This window comes from Oreochromis niloticus, linkage group LG6 (genome assembly GCF_001858045.2).
Source record: "Oreochromis niloticus isolate F11D_XX linkage group LG6, O_niloticus_UMD_NMBU, whole genome shotgun sequence".
Lineage (NCBI taxonomy): Eukaryota > Metazoa > Chordata > Actinopteri > Cichliformes > Cichlidae > Oreochromis > Oreochromis niloticus.
Window position 1 is genome coordinate 881,716 of NC_031971.2, and position 19,445 is coordinate 901,160.

Below are 19,445 nucleotides of genomic sequence, written 5' to 3' on the forward strand. Positions count from 1 at the left end.
CTGGTGTGTTGTAAATAACTTCAGCCAGCAGCACAGGCCCTGGAGTGTTGTAGATGGCCTCAGCCAGAAGCACAGGCCCTCAGGATTTGTAGATGGTCTTAGCCAGCACCAAAGGCCCTGGTGCTTTGTAGATGGCATCAGCCAGCAGCACAGGCCCTCTTGTCGTGTAGAAGGAATCAGCCAGCAGCACAGGCCCTGGTATGTTGTAGATTGCCTCAGCCAGCAGCACAAGCCCTGGTGTGTTGTAGATAGCTTCAGCCAGCAGCACAGGCCCTGGCCCTGGTGTGTTGTGGATGGCATCAGCCAACAGTGCAGGCCCGTTGAGTTGTAGATAACTTCAGCCAGCAGCACAGGCCCTGGTATGCTTAGAAAGCCTCAGCCAGCAGAACAGGCACTGGTGTGTTGTACATGGTCTTAGCCACCAGCACAGGCTCTGGTGTGTTGTAGATGGCCTTAGCCAGCACAGAAGGCCCTGGTGTTTTGTAGATGGCATCAGCCAGCAGCACAGGCCCTCTTGTCGTGTAGAAGGAATCAGCCAGCAGCACAGGCCCTGGTATGTTGTAGATTGCCTCAGAAAGCAGCACAAGCCCTGGTGTGTTGTAGATAGCTTCAGCCGGCAGTACAGGCCCTGGTATGTTGTAGATTGCCTCAGCCAGCAGCACAAGCCCTGGTGTGTTGTAGATAGCTTCAGCCGGCAGCACAGGCCCTGGCCCTTGTGTGTTGTGGATGGCATCAGCCAGCAGCAAAGGCCCTCGTGTGTTGTAGATGGCCTCAGCCAGCAGCATAGGCCGTGGTGTGTTGTAGATAGCTTCATCCAGCAGCACAGGCCCTGGTGTGTTGTAGATGGCCTCAGCCAGAAGCACAGGCCCACTGGAGTTGTAGATTGCCTCAGCCAGCAGCATAGGCCCTGGTGTGTTGTAGATAGTCTTAGCCAGCAGCACAGGCCCTGGTGTGTTGTAACTAACTTCAGCCAGCAGCAGAGGCCCTGGCGGGTTGTGGATGGCATCAGGTAGCTGCACAGGCCCTGGTGTGTTGTAGATAGCCTCAGCCAGCAGCACAGGCCCTGGTGTGTTGTAGATGGCCTCAGCCAGAAGCACAGGCCCACTGGAGTTGTAGATTGCCTCAGCCAGCAGCATAGGCCGTGGTGTGTTGTAGATAGCTTCATCCAGCAGCACAGGCCCTGGTGTGTTGTAGATGGCCTCAGCCAGAAGCACAGGCCCACTGGAGTTGTAGATTGCCTCAGCCAGCAGCATAGGCCCTGGTGTGTTGTAGATAGTCTTAGCCAGCAGCACAGGCCCTGGTGTGTTGTAACTAACTTCAGCCAGCAGCAGAGGCCCTGGCGGGTTGTGGATGGCATCAGGTAGCTGCACAGGCCCTGGTATGTTGTAGATAGTCTTAGCCAGCAGCACAGGCCCTGGTGTGTTGTAGATGGCCTCAGCCAGCAGTACAAGCCCTGGTGTGTTGTAAATAACTTCAGCCAGCAGCACAGGCCCTGGCATTTTGTGGATCGACTCAGCCACCAGAACAGGCCATGGTCTGATTTAGATGGTCTTAGCCACCAGCACAGGCTCTGGTGTGTTGTAGATGGCCTTAACCAGCACCAAAGGCCCTGGTGTGTTGTAGATGGCCTCAGCCACCAGCACAGGCCCGTTGAGTTGTAGACAGCCTCAGCCAGCAGCACAGGCCCTGGTGTTTTGTAGATAACTTCAGCCAGCAGCACAGGCCCTGGTGTGTTGTGGATGGCATCAGCCAACAGCACACGCCCTGGTATGTTGTAGATGGCCTGAGCCAGCAGCACAGGCCCTGGTATGTTGTAGATGGTCTGAGCCAGCAGCATAGGCCTGGTATGTTGTAGATGGCCTGAGCCAGCAGCACAGGCCCTGGTATGTTGAAGATAGCCTCAGCCAGCAGCCCCGGCCCGTTGAGTTGTAGATTGCCTCAGCCGGCAGCACAGGGACTGGTGTGTTATAGATGGCCTCAGCCAGCAGCAAAGGCCCTGGTGTGTTGTAGATGGCCTCAGCCAGCAGCACAGGCCCTCTTGTCGTGTAGAAGTAATCAGCCAGCAGCACAGGCGCTGGTGTGCTTATATAGCGTCAGCCAGCAGCAAAGGCTCTGGTATGTTGTAGATGGCCTCAGCCAGCAGCAGAGGCCCTCTTGAGTTGTAGATTGCCTCAGCCAGCAGCACAGGCCCTGGTGTGTTGTAGATAGCCTCAGCCAGCAGCACACGCCCTGGTGTGTTGTGGATGGCATCAGCCAACAGCACAAGCCCTGGTGTGTTGTAGATAGCCTCAGACAGCAGCACAGGCCCTGGTATGTTGTAGGTGTCCTCAGAAAGCAGCACAGGCCCTCTTGTCGCGTAGATGGAATCAACCAGCAGCACAGGCCCTGATGTGTTGTATATGGCCTCAGCCAGCAGCAGAGGCCCTGGAGTGTTGTAGATAGCTTCAGCCAGCAGCACAGGCCCTGGTATATTGTAGATAGCCTCAGCCAGCAGCACAGGCCCTGGTCTGTTGTAGCAGCCTCAGCCAGCAGCACAGGCCCTGGTGTGTTGTAGATTGCCTCAGCCAGCAGTATAGGCCCTTTAGAGTTGTAGATAGCCTTAGCCATCAGCACAGGGCCTGGTGTGTTGTAGATGGCCTCAGCCAGCAGCACAGGCCCTGGTGTGTTGTAGATGGCCTCAGCCAGCAGCATAGGCCCTGGTGTGTTGTAGATAGCTTCAGCCCGCAGCACAGGCCCTGGTATGTTGAAGAGGGCCTGAGCCAGCAGCACAGGCCCTGGTGTGTTGTAGATAGCTTCAGCCAGCAGCACAGGCCCTGTTGTCGTGTAGAAGGAATCAGCCAGCAGCACAGTCCCTGGTATGTTGTAGATGGCCTCAGCCAGCAGCACACGCCCTGGTGTGTTGTAGATAGCTTCAGCCAGCAGCACAGGCCCTGGTATGTTGTAGATAGCCTCAGCCAGCAGCACAGGCCCTGGTATGTTTAGTTGTAGATTGCCGCAGCCAGCAGCACAGGCTCTGGTGTGTTGTAGATAGACTCAGCCACCAGAACAGGCCCTGGTCTGTTTTAGATGGTCTTAGCCACAAGCACAGGCTCTGGTGTGTTGTAGCTGGCCTCATCCAGCACCAAAGGCCCTGGTGTGTTGTAGATGGCCTCAGCCACCAGCGGAGGCCCTGGTATTTTCTAGATGGCTTCAGCCAGCAGCACAGGCCCTGGTGTGCTTATAAAGCCTCAGCCAGCAGCAAAGGCCCTGGTATGTTGTAGATAGCCTCAGCCAGCAGCACAGGCCCTGGTATGTTGTAGATAGCCTTAGCCAGCAGCACAGGCCCTGGTGTGTTGTAGATGCCCTCAGCCAGCAGTACAAGCCCTGGTGTGTTGTAACTAACTTCAGCCAGCAGAACAGGCCCTGGCGTGTTGTGGATGGCATCAGCCAGCTGCAAAGTCCCGGGTATGTTGAAGAGGGCCTCAGCCAGCAGCACAGGCCCTGGTGCGTTGTAGATAGCTTCAGCCAGCAGCACAGGCCCTGGCCCTGGTGTGTTGTGGATGGCATCAGCCAACAGTGCAGGCCCGTTGAGTTGTAGATAACTTCAGCCAGCAGCACAGGCCCTGGTATGCTTAGATAGCCACAGCCAGCAGAACAGGCACTGGTGTGTTGTACATGGTCTTAGCCACCAGCATAGGCTCTGGTGTGTTGTAGATGGCCTTAGCCAGCACCAAAGGCCCTGGTGTTTTGTAGATGGCATCAGCCAGCAGCACAGGCCCTCTTGTCGTGTAGAAGGAATCAGTCAGCAGCACAGGCCCTGGTATTTTGTAGATTGCCTCAGCCAGCAGCACAAGCCCTGGTGTGTTGAAGATAGCTTCAGCCGGCAGCACAGGCCCTGGCCCTCGTGTGTTGTAGATGGCCTCAGCCAGCAGCACAAGCCTTGGTGTGTTGTAGATTGCCTCAGCCAGAAGCACAGGCCCTCTGGAGTTGTAGATTGCCTCAGCCAGCAGCATAGGCCCTGGTGTGTTGTAGATAGCTTCAGCCAGCAGCACAGGCCCTCGTGTGTTGTAGATGGCCTCAGCCAGAAGCACAGGCCCACTGGAGTTGTAGATTGCCTCAGCCAGCAGCATAGGCCCTGGTGTGTTGTAGATAGCTTCAGCCAGCAGCACAGGCCCTCTGGAGTTGTAGCTTGCATCAGCCAGCAGCACAAGCCCTGGTGTGTTGTAGATAACTTCAGCCAGCAGCACAAACCCTGGCGTGTTGTGGATGGCATCAGGCAGCAGCACAGGCCCTGGTGTGTTGTATATGCCCTTAGCCAGCAGCACATCCCCTGGTATGTTGTAGATAGCCTCAGCCAGCAGCACAGGCCCTGGTGTGTTGTAGATGGCCTCAGCCAGCAGTACAAGCCCTGTTGTGTTGTAACTAACTTCAGCCAGCAGCACAGGCCCTGGCGTGTTGTGGATGGCATCAGGCAGCAGCACAGGCCGTGGTGTGTTGTAGATAGCCTCAACCAGCAGCACAGGCCCTGGTATGTTGTAGATAGCCTTAGCCAGCAGCACAGGCACTGGTGTGTTGTAAATAACTTCAGCCAGCAGCACAGGCCCTGGCGTGTTGTGGATGGCATCAGGCAGCAGCACAGGCCGTGGTGTGTTGTAGATAGCCTCAGCCAGCAGCACAGGCCCTGGAGTGTTGTAGATGGCCTCAGCCAGAAGCACAGGCCCTCTGGATTTGTAGATGGTCTTAGCCAGCACCAAAGGCCCTGGTGTTTTGTAGATGGCATCAGCCAGCAGCACAGGCCCTCTTGTCGTGTAGAAGGAATCAGGCAGCAGCACAGGCCCTGGTATGTTGTAGATTGCCTCAGCCAGCAGCACAAGCCCTGGTGTGTTGTAGATAGCTTCAGTCAGCAGCACAGGCCCTGGCCCTGGTGTGTTGTGGATGGCATCAGCCAACAGTGCAGGCCCGTTGAGTTGTAGATAACTTCAGCCAGCAGCACAGGCCCTGGTATGCTTAGAAAGCCTCAGCCAGCAGAACAGGCACTGGTGTGTTGTACATGGTCTTAGCCACCAGCACAGGCTCTGGTGTGTTGTAGATGGCCTTAGCCAGCACAGAAGGCCCTGGTGTTTTGTAGATGGCATCAGCCAGCAGCACAGGCCCTCTTGTCGTGTAGAAGGAATCAGCCAGCAGCACAGGCCCTGGTATGTTGTAGATTGCCTCAGAAAGCAGCACAAGCCCTGGTGTGTTGTAGATAGCTTCAGCCGGCAGTACAGGCCCTGGTATGTTGTAGATTGCCTCAGCCAGCAGCACAAGCCCTGGTGTGTTGTAGATAGCTTCAGCCGGCAGCACAGGCCCTGGCCCTTGTGTGTTGTGGATGGCATCAGCCAGCAGCAAAGGCCCTCGTGTGTTGTAGATGGCCTCAGCCAGCAGCATAGGCTGTGGTGTGTTGTAGATAGCTTCAGCCAGCAGCACAGGCCCTCTGGTGTTGTAGATGGCCTCAGCCAGAAGCACAGGCCCAGTGGAGTTGTAGATTGCCTCAGCCAGCAGCATAGGCCCTGGTGTGTTGTAGATAGTCTTAGCCAGCAGCACAGGCCCTGGTGTGTTGTAACTAACTTCAGCCAGCAGCAGAGGCCCTGGCGGGTTGTGGATGGCATCAGGTAGCTGCACAGGCCCTGGTGTGTTGTAGATAGCCTCAGCCAGCAGCACAGGCCCTGGTATGTTGTAGATAGTCTTAGCCAGCAGCACAGGCCCTGGTGTGTTGTAGATGGCCTCAGCCAGCAGTACAAGCCCTGGTGTGTTGTAAATAACTTCAGCCAGCAGCACAGGCCCTGGCATTTTGTGGATCGACTCAGCCACCAGAACAGGCCATGGTCTGATTTAGATGGTCTTAGCCACCAGCACAGGCTCTGGTGTGTTGTAGATGGCCTTAACCAGCACCAAAGGCCCTGGTGTGTTGTAGATGGCCTCAGCCACCAGCACTGGCCCGTTGAGTTGTAGACAGCCTCAGCCAGCAGCACAGGCCCTGGTGTTTTGTAGATAACTTCAGCCAGCAGCACAGGCCCTGGTGTGTTGTGGATGGCATCAGCCACCAGCACTGGCCCGTTGAGTTGTAGACAGCCTCAGCCAGCAGCACAGGCCCTGGTGTTTTTTTAGATAACTTCAGCCAGCAGCACAGGCCCTGGTATGTTGTAGATGGTCTGAGCCAGCAGCATAGGCCTGGTATGTTGTAGATGGCCTGAGCCAGCAGCACAGGCCCTGGTATGTTGAAGATAGCCTCAGCCAGCAGCACAGGGACTGGTGTGTTGTAGATGGCCTCAGCCAGCAGCAAAGGCCCTGGTGTGTTGTAGATGGCCTCAGCCAGCAGCACAGGCCCTCTTGTCGTGTAGAAGTAATCAGCCAGCAGCAGAGGCCCTCTTGAGTTGTAGATTGCCTCAGCCAGCAGCACAGGCCCTGGTGTGTTGTAGATAGCCTTAACCAGCAGCACAGGCCCTGTTGAGTTGTATATAGCCTCACACAGCAGCACATGCCCTCTTCAGTTGTAGATAGCCTCAGCCAGCAGCACACGCCCTGGTGTGTTGTGGATGGCATCAGCCAACAGCACAAGCCCTGGTGTGTTGTAGATAGCCTCAGACAGCAGCACAGGCCCTGGTATGTTGTAGGTGTCCTCAGAAAGCAGCACAGGCCCTCTTGTCGCGTAGATGGAATCAACCAGCAGCACAGGCCCTGATGTGTTGTATATGGCCTCAGCCAGCAGCAGAGGCCCTGGAGTGTTGTAGATAGCTTCAGCCAGCAGCACAGGCCCTGGTATATTGTAGATAGCCTCAGCCAGCAGCACAGGCCCTGGTCTGTTGTAGCAGCCTCAGCCAGCAGCACAGGCCCTGGTGTGTTGTAGATTGCCTCAGCCAGCAGTATAGGCCCTTTAGAGTTGTAGATAGCCTTAGCCATCAGCACAGGGCCTGGTGTGTTGTAGATGGCCTCAGCCAGCAGCACAGGGACTGGTGTGTTGTAGATAGCCTCAGCCACCAGCACAGGCCCTCTTGTGACCTAGATAGCCTCAGCCAGCAGCACAGGCTCTCTTTTCGCGTAGATGGTCTTAGCCACCAGAACAGGCACTGGTGTGTTGTAGAATGCCTAAACCAGCAGCAGAGGCCCTGGTGTCTTGTAGATAGCTTCAGCCAGCAGCACAGGCTTTGGTGTGTTTTGGATGGCATCAGCCAACAGCACAAGCCCTGGTGTGTTGTAGATAGCCTCAGACAGCAGCACAGGCCCTGGTATGTTGTAGGTGTCCTCAGCCAGCAGCACAGGCCCTCTTGTCGCGTAGATGGAATCAACCAGCAGCACAGGCCGTGATGTGTTGTATATGGCCTCAGCCAGCAGCAGAGGCCCTGGAGTGTTGTAGATAGCTTCAGCCAGCAGCACAGGCCCTGTTGTGTTGTAGATAGCCTTGTGTTGTAGAGGAGCCCTGACGTCGTAAGTGATGTGCCAACAAGCAACTAGCCTTGTCACCATATTCATAATATGAGCCACGACTGCGTAGTAATAAGTGCTCAGCCTCTTTGGTTGACATAAGATCAAATTCTGCTTTTAAATCAAGGCGCTGCTTCAGTAATTCTCGAGAATGGTTCAGTGTATAACTTTGATCAAGGTTACCAATTGTAGCTATAAGTTCTTTAAGCCTGGCATTAATCTTTTTATTAGCGTGAACAGAGTAAGAAATAATTTGACCTCTCAGGTAGCATTTAAGAGTCTCCCATAGCAGACAATATGAAACGGAATCGTTTTGATTGAAGGACAAGAACTCCTCGATAGAGCTTGAAATAAATTCACAACATTCTTTATCTGCCAGAAGGAGAGAGTTAAATCTCCAGAGTGGAGGGCTACGTTTATAGGTAGAAAGTTGAATATACAATAGCAGAGGTGAATGATCAGATATTACAATAGCAGAATAGTCGGAAGAATTAACACACGAATTAAGAGTTCTTTCGATGAAAAAGTAATCAATCCTGGAATAAGAATGGTGGACCGGGGAGAAAAATGAAAATTTTTTGACTGAAGGGTTGCGAAATCTCCATGGATCACCAAGATCATTCTGTTTCATAAAATCTGAGGATGTTTTAGACATAGATGATGGAGTCAAATTACGAGGACTAGATTGATCCAAGATTGGATCAAAAACACAATTCAGATCTCCACCAAGGATAAGCAAATGAATATTCAGAAAGGGGATGTTACTCAGCAATCTATTAGCGAATTCAGCATCATCAAAATTCGGGGCATATACATTTACCAACAAAACCTTATTCTGCATTAGGGTACCAGCAACAATGATGTATCTACCATTCCTATCAGCAATAACATTGGTCGAAGAGAATTGAACTTTCTTATTAATGAGAATGGCCACTCCTCTAGCTTTCGAATTAAAATTTGAGTGAAAGACCTGACCCACCCAAGGGCAATATAACCTATAATGATCCTTAATGCGAAGATGAGTCTTCTGTAAAAATGCTATGTCAGAATTTAGACGTTTCAAGTGAGTGAAAACCTTAGATCTCTTAACAGGTTTACCCATACCTCTGATATTCCAACTAATGAATCTAAGAGGCATGCCTGACCCAGCAATGCTGGGGCCTATATTGCCATTAACCATTCATAAAAAGGAAGAAGAAGAAAAACAAAACAACAAAACCAAAATGCTGGGACAGCCCCCCCCCCCCCCCCCCCCCCCCCACAACCCTGAACACAAATACACCCCAAGTCTCCACAGAACAGAACAAAGGAGACAGCAGTGTACCCCAAAAAAGCAAAAATGGTTCACCAAAGTGACAGGTCTAATTGGAGCCCGAATAAAAATAAAAGCGAGAGAGGAAGAAAAAAAACTTCTCTACTGTATAACAGTGTGTGCGTAACAATAAACATGTTTTTTTGTTTGTTTGTTTGTTTTAAAAAGGAAAAAAACAAGCAAAAAAACCCCAAACAAACAAAAAAGACCTCAGAGTACAAAATGGTTTCCTCATATGGTGAAGTTTCCAACAAAACACCAAAAGTGCATAAAAATTTTTTTTTTTTTTTTAAAAAAGACAAAAACAACCAAAAACCCCCCAAAAAACAACCCAGTCCTGTGCAAATCAATGCAGCAAGCTTGGAGAAGATTGTGCTGGACTGATCCGAAGTTCAAGAGTATGTTATATGATTCAATTTCATTATAAAACAATGAAAATAAAAGGAACCAGCACACCAACAGTACAATAACTATCACAACGCCCTAAGAAAACAATGCACAGGTGGCGTTAAACCTAGCGAGAGTGTGAACCCTTAGTAGCATTACAGCTTCAAACTGAGGGGCTATCGAGGCTCACCCAGAGATCAAAGTTTTGACATAATCACTGGCTTTCTCTGCTGAAACAAAGTCCTTCTCAACACCCTTATATGTGATGCGGAGTCACGCTGGATGAAGTAGGCCATATCGAACACCTTCAATGCCACGGAGTTGCTGCCTGACCGTGTTGAATGCAGCACGATCCCGTGCCACCCTGGCGGTGTAGTTGGGGAAGACTGAGATGGTCCGGTCTCCAACTTTAATCTGTTGGCGTTCTCTAGCACGTCGTAAAATGTCAACACAGTGAGTGTGGTAATGAAACCTGCATACAATGGTTCGTGGACGGTCGCCAGGCTTAGGTGCGGGTTGGAGGGTCCTGTGGGAACGATCCAAAAGCGGCTCCTTCCCCAGATCAAATGCTTCTTTTAGCAAGATGGCTACGGCAGTAGTGGTGCACGTGTCAGGGCCCTCTGGTACTCCCACTATCCTAACATTGTTGCGCCGCGTCCTGGACTCCAAGTCTTCACACTTATTTTCCAGCTTGGCTACATGAGCAATGAGAAGGGATATTTTACTGTTATTTTATCATTACATCAGAATCATATAATAAGCATTGCATTAAAGCATTTATTGAAGCTATTGACATTACATTAACGTTTGTATTACAGTGATTGTTATAACCTCATGTTAATCTATTTACAGGTGTTGGTATAATCATATAATCTTTCATTACAGGTGTAACCATGATCATCTTTATACATATTGCCGCTTGGTGCTTATTATGGAGTTGTGCTCACGTCAGTAAGGGTTAAAAGCTACAGTCAGCGGGATGTCTGGCTGATCTATTGAGGGAAGTGACGTAGAGCGTAGAAGGCCGCACATGCTTACAAGACACTTACATCATGTTATTTTATGATCCTTTATTTAGATATATCTTTTGTTAACCTTTAAGTAGTGTGTATTGGCAATAATTACTCATTAGTTCATTTATGTATCACCATCATCATGAAGTGTTACTTCATTAGAGAATTTCTTTAGGCTGTTGGCCTTATGTTACAACTTGTATTACAGGTATTGTCATGATTCCATATTAACATTTTCTATTACAGGTGCAGTGATAATTCTTTTGTATACACATGCATTGTATTTTTGTGCTTGCCAATGAGGGGGGCTCGGTCAACTAGTGGAGGGTCGGAAGCTTTGTTCGGTGCAAGGACTGAACAATCTATTGTGTTAAGGATCTTGAGCTATAGAAAGAACATGCTTACAAAACACATATATCATGTTATTCATCATTATCCTTTATTCATTTATATTCTTTTTATTAAGCTTTGAGTAGTGGCATTTGATTAGAACATTTATTCAACATATTACATGTATGGTTTCAGTTAGGTTATTGCACACATGAAGAGTTGGCCTCTGTCCTTATAGACAGAGTGAATGCTGAGGTCGAGGCACACACGCACACACACAAGCAGCAGTTAAACTCATGTAGAGGGGAGAGTTCAAATATTTAAATAATAGTTTGCAAGGCCTTGTAGCTGTTTGATTATGCTTGCAGGAGAGACTGTTTGTTCCAGGGGATAAGCAGAGTTAGAAGATTACTGGGAAGGATCTGGCCTCGGGAAGAAGAAGATGTTCTTTTAATGTGTTAAAAGTTGTCAACATTGATTGTATTGTACCTACTTTACGCATGAGGGGGCGTTCCAATACCCTGATTTTCATAAAAACTATTGTTGTGTGGTTTTCGGTGAGAGATCTGGTGCTGTCTGCGTACAGTGTCCCATCTCCCACACGTGTGTTCATTAAAATCATCGTTTGACTTGACCCGGCCGGACCAGTGTTGTTATTCTGGTTTTCTTCCTGTATCCATCCCCAATATTTTGAACCCATGACAGCTGTGAGGCCCTTGATAGTGTTTTTCATCTCAGCTATATCATCAGAGCAGACAGTAAGTGCATGCTCCATCTCCCTGACCGTACCTTTTAGCTCGGACATGGTAGAGTCATTGGCAGCTTTATCGATCGCCAGCAGGTCGAACTTAATGGTAGACAAAGCATCACCCAGAGTGTCTTGAAGTTTTTTTTTAAAGATGTCGGCGATATCTTTCCTCAGCGGGGCTTTGCAGGAGACGACGGCTCACTCGAGGGTGTGGTCGCGGTTTGCAAACTAGGCCTCAGTTGTGTTTGAATAGTACTGCGAGTTTTAACATTTTTTGCTGCCATTTTACACAGGCCCAAGTAAAACTTCTCAACACAACAAACTACAGACTAAAACAGGACTGGAAATATGGCCAAAAATCGCGAATTAATAACAATTTAATCGAAATCGGCGGGAGCTCCCAGACTCGCGTCCTACTCCATCAAAGCTCAACCGGAAGTCACGAATTTTAACTTTTATACACACTCACAATCTAAAGACACTGTAGCAGGATTCCCAGCTCTCAGCTCGGAATCGATCCGCCGAAAGAACTTGGGCCCACTCTCATACAGGCTGTAAACTGTGGCGAATTTAACTACTCGATTTCAATCGAGACGCGACCTCTTGCGCTTTCACATACACACACACAGCCCAGAAGCTCTGCTGCAGAGACTTCGCCTCACTCCCCTCCGCGGCCCATCTGTCCAGCGGAGTATCTGGGGGGGGCCTATTCTCATACAAACTTCAACTGTGGCAGGGATCCCTGACTGGTTCTTTAGGATGTCCTCAGTTCCCAGGTTACCACCCTAGTCCTCTCGTCCCATGGGTCTCGCCCTCGCGTCCGCGATCGAGTGGGGCAGCCAAGCCCAGAACAATTACTATTACTCTCTTACTTTTAGTCGCTATCCACAAAAGCCAATTAGTTTACTCGGCTTATTTACTTATTACACCCCAATCTAGTTGCTCTAACGCACTGGGATGGATCACACACCGCCACTTTGTCTACTGCAGCAAATTGACGAAATGGAAGACAAAACACTGCTCAGTAGACTATTTCACATTTTATTTCTTTCACAATAGAGATTGACAGACCACGTGACTTTCGTGCATTGCTTTGTGGGTATCCGTGGCAACAAAATCAAAACACTGCATCAAGCACTAGCATTTCCAGCACCGGTAGTCATTAATTCTGCGGTTTTAATCCCTACTTGCATTTTATTTGCCCCCAAAACAGTTATGTACAAAACGAGGGAGAACACGGCAGGACAGACTTGACGAAAAGGCAAAAAAAAAGTACGAGGAAAAACTCAAAAGATTGAAAGGGTCAGACCCATACGAGCATACAGAGTGGAGTAAGGACGTTAGCGTGCTGCCCAACTTTCATCACGCACATATTTATTATTATATGGTCCTAAGTGTGAGTGTATGCACTTCACGTTTATTAACTTCAGATCCCTGCAACAAGCCCAGGTCCAGTTTACTTTGGTGATTTGGACTATTCCATTTCACAGCTGTTTCTTTCCTTTATCTCCTGTACAGGCAAACACATCTATTTGTCGTTTCAGGTTGTAGTATTACACAACATTTTCAGATCTAATAGAAATAAAATGAGTGTTTTGTAATTCCTTCAATTTATTGTCTTTATTTATAACTGGCATGATTGTTTCATTCTATTATAGAATCTTACAAGAAAGAGGCAAAATTGTATTCCATCATGCTTTATTAGCTGCTTCAGTGAAAAACAAATCAACAATGCAAAAAAAAAAACATTGCAAAACAACATACTGGAAAACTGTTATTCATCACTTGATTGCTTCAATACAACATTTGGGCACATATATGCAGGACGTTTCGTGGCTGTTTTGATGTCGCTCTCTCTCTTAACCAATCAAATCTGGCTGTGGTAGCAGCTTTAAACTCGGTATGACCCAGGTTGATAGAGGTGCCCGGTCTGGATCCCATTCCAGCATTTTGTAGGCTGGTTTTCCTACAAAACACAACAAACATTAGCCTGCAAAGCCACCGTGAACAAAGCAGCATAGCGCAATGAATTCAATCCAAATCAATATAAGACTTATTTGTAACCTACATCAACAATTATGTTATGATAAATTACATAATAACTACAACAGAAGACGTACCTTTGTGGGAATGCTTGGAGCAGACTAACATGTGAGCTGGAGTGTTCTGGGACGTTATATTTGGTCTTCGAATGGCTGCAATCCAGGCCATCCGTCGGCTCTTTGTTACTTCGGAAACATGGCTTGAACAATTCCTCTTCCACGACATAATCCGAAAAAACCGATCTCTTTACCCGTTAGGCTTCCCGTGGCTGTCATGCGACCGGCTATTGCAGTTAATAATACAACAGCTTCTTGTCATTCTTTGTTTCTTTTTATCGCTGTGTGACTGTTTTCATGTGAAAGCCTGCGTGCGCTAGTACCGCTTGCCACACTTTCCCAGAATCCTTTGCGGTTTTACCCCGGAACGACGTCACATTTTCAATCTCTATACTTCTAGAAGGGAGATGCGTCCTGCATGACACGTTGCTGTGGATCTCAAAATGGTGGTGTGCCCCTAACAGTTTTACTACAGAAGTTCTCTCATTCTAGTCTGAACAAGTGTCTCAGTAACTTTCCACTAGTGATGGTCCCCTCTTATCTACTTTTTCCCAGGCAAGCGTGAGCTTGAGTCTACAGCGTTCTACTCCCCAAGGACACATCGTTTAATGCCTTAATTTTTCAGGGCTGTGTCCACTTAATACTATACTATATGATTTTACAGCACTTATTAATAAAAAAGCATAGCATTGTTGAGGCACTGCAAATTATTTAATTCCAACAGTAGTGTGAGTCAAAGTGTAGGTACTGGTCTGTGTGGGGGGACTTCTGGTAAACTTCAGTATTGAGGCCTCCTGCCTCCTCAATGAGCACAGCACATTTCACCATAGGCAGACGGACAGGCCATGGAGTGAAGCGGACAGCATACGTGCTCGCTCTGCTCAATCCAACGTGCTTTAATGAACAAGGTTTATTAAGGGACAATGGCAACTTACAGGGTAGAACAACTTCGAATTTTTTTTATAAATGGGTGTAGTCCCTAAAGGTTATGATTACATCCTGTATCTAGAACAAAAGCAGATAGTAGTGAGGTTTAAACTGTGTTTCAGTCTGAACGGTAAAGTGCATATAAAGATGACTTGCCAGCTCCCCAGAAATGAAAGCGTCTCGAAAACGGCTACTGCCACTTGCACTGGCTTATTCCAACTATACTGGCTTAGGTTTTTCCGCTAACTGACAAAATTGATCCAGGTGGTTTGATGGAACAGAATATATATAAGGAACAAAATCTAAAAACATATGCAATTTTTCCCGTAGCTTCATATAATGTGTGTACCAGGAATAGTGCACACATTCAGAGAATTTAAGTCATGTTAATGTCTTCTCACACGTCCACTAAAGCTGGAGTATTGAATTAAATTTTCAGGTCTAGTTCGAGAAAATTTCTCCAAACAAAGGTTTGAAATACTATAAAGTTTTACACCCACTGTAGTTAAATGTAGTATGCGTGGAAGCACTATAACAGCAGTATCAGTGTCTTTATAAAGTCAACAAAAGGCTGGAAAATAAAATGACCAAAGCACAATTCAACAGTATTTTTGAAATGTTTATTATTAATCATCACACTGAGCTGATCGCACTCTAATAATAAAATGTTCATTTTTCATTTCAAGTAAAATGAGGTTTGCATTAAAAATACAAGCTTTAAAAAAAAAGTCCTGAAATAAAGTGCTTAATCTGAGCAATTTCAGTGTACATACAGCTTTATGCAGCTCTTTGACACTAAAACGAGCTGCTGGGAGTCAGTTAAGTTCCAGTTTAGTCCACCATCTTTCTAACAACATGGAAAGACTAAAGAAAGTTGCTGATGATGAAAACACGCTATTTAACTGTTCCCAAGCTCTGATGGACACGTCTTGGTTCAGAACCTCGATACACCCATGTAGCGTTTCAGAGTACACCAGGTTGCTTTTTGGCCTTTGCTTGAAAATTAATGGCAGACTCTTTTTAGAATATAAAAATATCATTTTCATGTGACGTGATCTTTCATGATCTTACAGGATGGTGAACACAATGCATGTGGCTGTGTCACAAATAACCGACATACAAGTGGCAAAGTACACATCTTCATCACCTACAATAAGTATGTTTTATTTTACAATCAGAGACAAGACACTGCTGATAGTTTGTGCAAGTTGTCACTGAGGTGGAGGAGGAGGAGGAGGGGGAGGAGGTGGGGGAAAGTCAGAAAAGGGGGCAGAGTTTGGCAGCCAGAAAGGAGGGGAGAACGCAGGATTGAAGAAAGATGGAGGAGGAGGGGGGTAGAGAGGGAAGTTAGAGGGTGGAAAATGGTGAGGAGGTGGAGGGTAAGGACAGGGAGTAGGGAGGAACATAGGGGGGAAATTTGTGTGTCCTGGTGGTGGCTCTGTGTGTCTGAATGATCTTGAGTACTGGTGGTGGAAAGAAGGCCTTGTATGTCTTGGTGGGAAGCCCCTCCCATCATGCTTATGTTGCTGCTGCGAAGGGTTCTGAGTAGGTTTGTCTGGAAAAGAGGGGGAGAACAAGAAAATGTGTTTAAAGATGGATGGTATCACCTTCTATTGGTAACACTTTAATCTTCAAAACCTGAAAAACTGCATATAAACTTGTGCTTCTACAGTATTCTAATTTCAGCTGATATCATTATCCATGCTATACATCACATAGAAGAACTGGAGATGTGTTTTTATGGGAGTACCTGTGTGGCTAGTGTCCTTCTTTTTGGCATTTTTCAGTTTTCTCTTTGCTTCCTGCTCTTTCTCATCATCACTATAGTCTAGAGCCTAAACAGGTGGAGAGAGAGGAAAAATATAGTAATTATAAAAATCTGTGACAGAAATCATAAAGAAGGAATCCTGAAGGAGGAGTCCTATTGGGATTGGTTAGGCTGTGGGACTTTGGAGGCAGCCGATGGGTATGGACAGACCAAGCGGAAAGCAGCTCGGGCACTGGCTGAACCAAAAACTCGAGTGCGGGAGCAACTCGGGAGGGGAAACGTGCTCTACATGCACAGTGTATAGCACAGGTGTCGAACTCCAGGCCTCGAGGGCTGGTGTCCTGCAGGTTTTAGATGTGTCCTTGATCCAACACAGCTGATTTAAAGGCTAAATTACCTCCTCAACATGTCTTGAAGTTCTCCAGAGGCCTGGTAACGAACCAATCATTTGATTCAGGTGTGTTGACCCAGGGTGAGATCTAAAACCTGCAGGACACCGGCCCTCGAGGCCTGGAGTTCGACACCCCTGGTGTATAGTGTGGGCAGAGCTGATTTCGACTGAGGATACTGTGAGCCGGTAGAAGGAATACTTTGAGGACTTCCTTAATCCCACTGACACGTCTTCCATAGAGGAAGTAACTCTGGAGATGCGGGGGACAACACCGGGGCAGTTAAACAACTCCTTGGTGGCAGGGCCCCTGGGGTGCATGAAGTTCCTGAAGGTTCTCGATGTTGTGGGGCTGTCTTGGTTGACACACCTCTACAATGCTGCGAGAAGATAAGGGGTGGTATTTCTGGACTAGCAGACCAGGGTGGTGGTTCCCATCTTTAAGAAGGGGGGCTGGAGGGTGAGCTCCAACTATAGAGGGATTGACCTCCTCAACAAAACTGTGGTATGCAATGACGGAGTATAACAACCAAAGCCAAGAATAAAGTCATAAAACAAATTTTAAAAAGAAGTCCACGAAGAGTAGGGCAGCAAGTAGCACTAGTATCCACTCAGCAAACCCAAAATATCTGTGAATGTGACTCTGAATGAACAATGGACGTTGTTGGATACATACCTCTTCTGGCGGTTCTTGGTCATTTTTCCAGGATGCATCTGATCCCTTTAATCTGCACACAATTATTTTCATTTGAACATAACAAACAAACAAACACACAGACATGACCTTAGCCTAACAGCTTCCATTCACCGAATCAAAAGTAGCTTACACGCGGTCAACACAGAAAACTAAATATCTATATGCCCCTGTACACCACTGAAATGGATTGGAAGCAAAGGAATCCAAATATGACTGAATTGCAGATTTGGACCTTTGATTGAAAAAAAAAAAAAAAAGGAAAAACTGCATCAGCTTGTCAGTTTTAATGCTTAATACTTGGATTCAGTCAATGAAAACATGAACGTCATTAAAGATGAGCTTCCAACAATCTATGGCCATCAGCTTCTCTGAAGTTCAATCACGATGACAGCAGGCTACACATCTCCTTTGTGATGGTGCCCGAGACAGCCAGCTCTGTGTTTCGGTGCGCTCTGATAAACTCAGTGCTTTGCCATACAACCAGAACTTCTCAGACCAGAGATGAGCTCATGAACATCAGAGCTACAACTCCTGATGACTTATTTCCATCATTCATCAACTCATCTGCTGATATTGTGACCATTTTGGTTCACAAAGTGAGACGCTGTAGGAGAGGAAAGTGAGCGACAGGCTCTCTTGTCAAACACAGAGGGAGCGTTCTTCTGGCAAAAACCATACCAGCCATTTCATGCTCTCCAGTGCATATTAGAGGATATGATTACGAACCAACAGAACCACATCAGTAGTGTACTGAGACCAATACTTATGATGCTAATGGTGTACTTACAGTCTTAGCTGCTGTGTGAGGATGTATCCCGTGTACTCCTTGATGGCTGGTGCATAATAAAGGGTAGTACCCTCTTTCAGCCCTTTACTGATAATCTGGTCCACAGAATTAAAACGTAAAACATACAGCGGGCTGGACACCGGGCCAAATACCTCAAACACCTGAAACAAAGAAACAGCACAACACTGTCATACCATTGTGTGTAAAGGCATTTACACACTGAACAAGTTGTAAAAGTAAAAACGACAAGAAAATCCACATTTTCCGGATGCGAACTGGCCTTGTAACATACATTACCGGTCAAAAGTTTTCCAGTTACTTATTTCAATTCAAGTCGTCCAATGAACAGCTTGAAATGGTACGAAGGTAAGTGGTGAACTGCCACAGGTGTGTGTGTGTGTGTGTGTGTGTGTGTGTGTGTGGGGGGGGGGGGGGGGGGATTTCAGAATTATACAAAGAGGCCTTTTTCAGGGAACGCAAAATCAATTAAATATTTTGTTGTTCTGCAGCAATGGAGGTTGATCAAGCTTCGAAACTGGTTCTACAGCTGTTCCTACTTTTCTGGACTACTTCCAACCCCCTCTGTCTGGATAAAAGCAGTGTTGGAACACACTGTGGTACCATACCCTCATGAGCATCAGTTGAACAGTATTGTACTGCAGAGAGTAGTGTGTTGCTACAAACACAGTGAGAAAAAGGCAATTAACAATGGAAGAGAGACAGACCATCATAACACTTAAAAATGTAGGTCTGTCCTACAGAGAAACTGCAAAGAAAGTCAAGCTGTCAGTGAGTACAGTTTCGACGAGTTGCAGCAAGAAAGCCACTGCGAAGGCATCAAAATAAGACAAAGAGGCTTGTCTGGGCCATGAAATACCACCACTGGACTACTGAAGACTGGAAGAAGGTATTATGGACTGATGAATAAAAATTTAAAATTTTCGGTTCATCACACAGGATCTTTGTACGCTGTCGAGTAGGTGAAAGGATGGTTCCACAGTGTGTGGCATCAACTGTCAAACATGCAGGAGGAAGTGTGATGGTCTGGGGCTGTTTTGCTGGATCCAGGGTCGGTGACTTGTACAGAGTGAGAGGCACCCTGAACCAAAACAGCTACCACAGCATTCTGCATCCCCATGCAGTACCCTCTGGTATGTGTCTAGTTGGTCAGGGGTTTATCCTACAGCAAGATAATGACCCAAAACATAAATCCAAGCTATGCCAGAACTAACTCAGGAAAAAAGAATAAGATGGTGAGCTTGACTTAAACCCCATCGAGCTGGTTTGGGATGAACTGGACGGAAGAGTGAACGCAACACAACCTACAAGGTCCACATTTATGGGAACTTCTGTAACATGGGAAGAACTTTCTGAAGAATATTTGATTTCTGTTGTAGAAAAAATGCCACAGGTATGTTCAGCTGTTCTAAAGGGGGCTACTTTGATGAATCAAAAGTTTAGAATACATTTTGGTCTATAAACTGATTCCATGGTCATCTATTTAAAAAAAAAAAGTTTTTTTAAAAATTGGGGTGTTCTAAAACTTTTG

The 19,445-nt window shown here is 47.3% G+C and overlaps 2 protein-coding genes across 2 annotated transcripts in view; one reads left to right on the plus strand and one right to left on the minus strand.

Moving 5' to 3' along the window:
- LOC100711262 (malate dehydrogenase, cytoplasmic) overlaps positions 1-19,445 on the plus strand; it is an 868,968-nt gene that overhangs the window by 680,969 nt on the left and 168,554 nt on the right. The gene's annotated exons all lie outside the window — the stretch shown is intronic.
- Positions 15,045-19,445, minus strand: part of naf1 (nuclear assembly factor 1 homolog (S. cerevisiae)) — a 14,155-nt gene continuing 9,754 nt past the window's right edge. The window contains exons 6-9 of the mRNA XM_005466172.4: positions 17,897-18,057; positions 17,089-17,140; positions 16,007-16,091; positions 15,045-15,811 (exon numbers count right to left, since the gene is read on the minus strand). Of these exons, the coding sequence (XP_005466229.1) occupies positions 15,468-15,811; positions 16,007-16,091; positions 17,089-17,140; positions 17,897-18,057 (642 nt within the window). The 3' untranslated portion in view covers positions 15,045-15,467. The remainder of the gene's footprint in view (positions 15,812-16,006; positions 16,092-17,088; positions 17,141-17,896; positions 18,058-19,445) is intronic.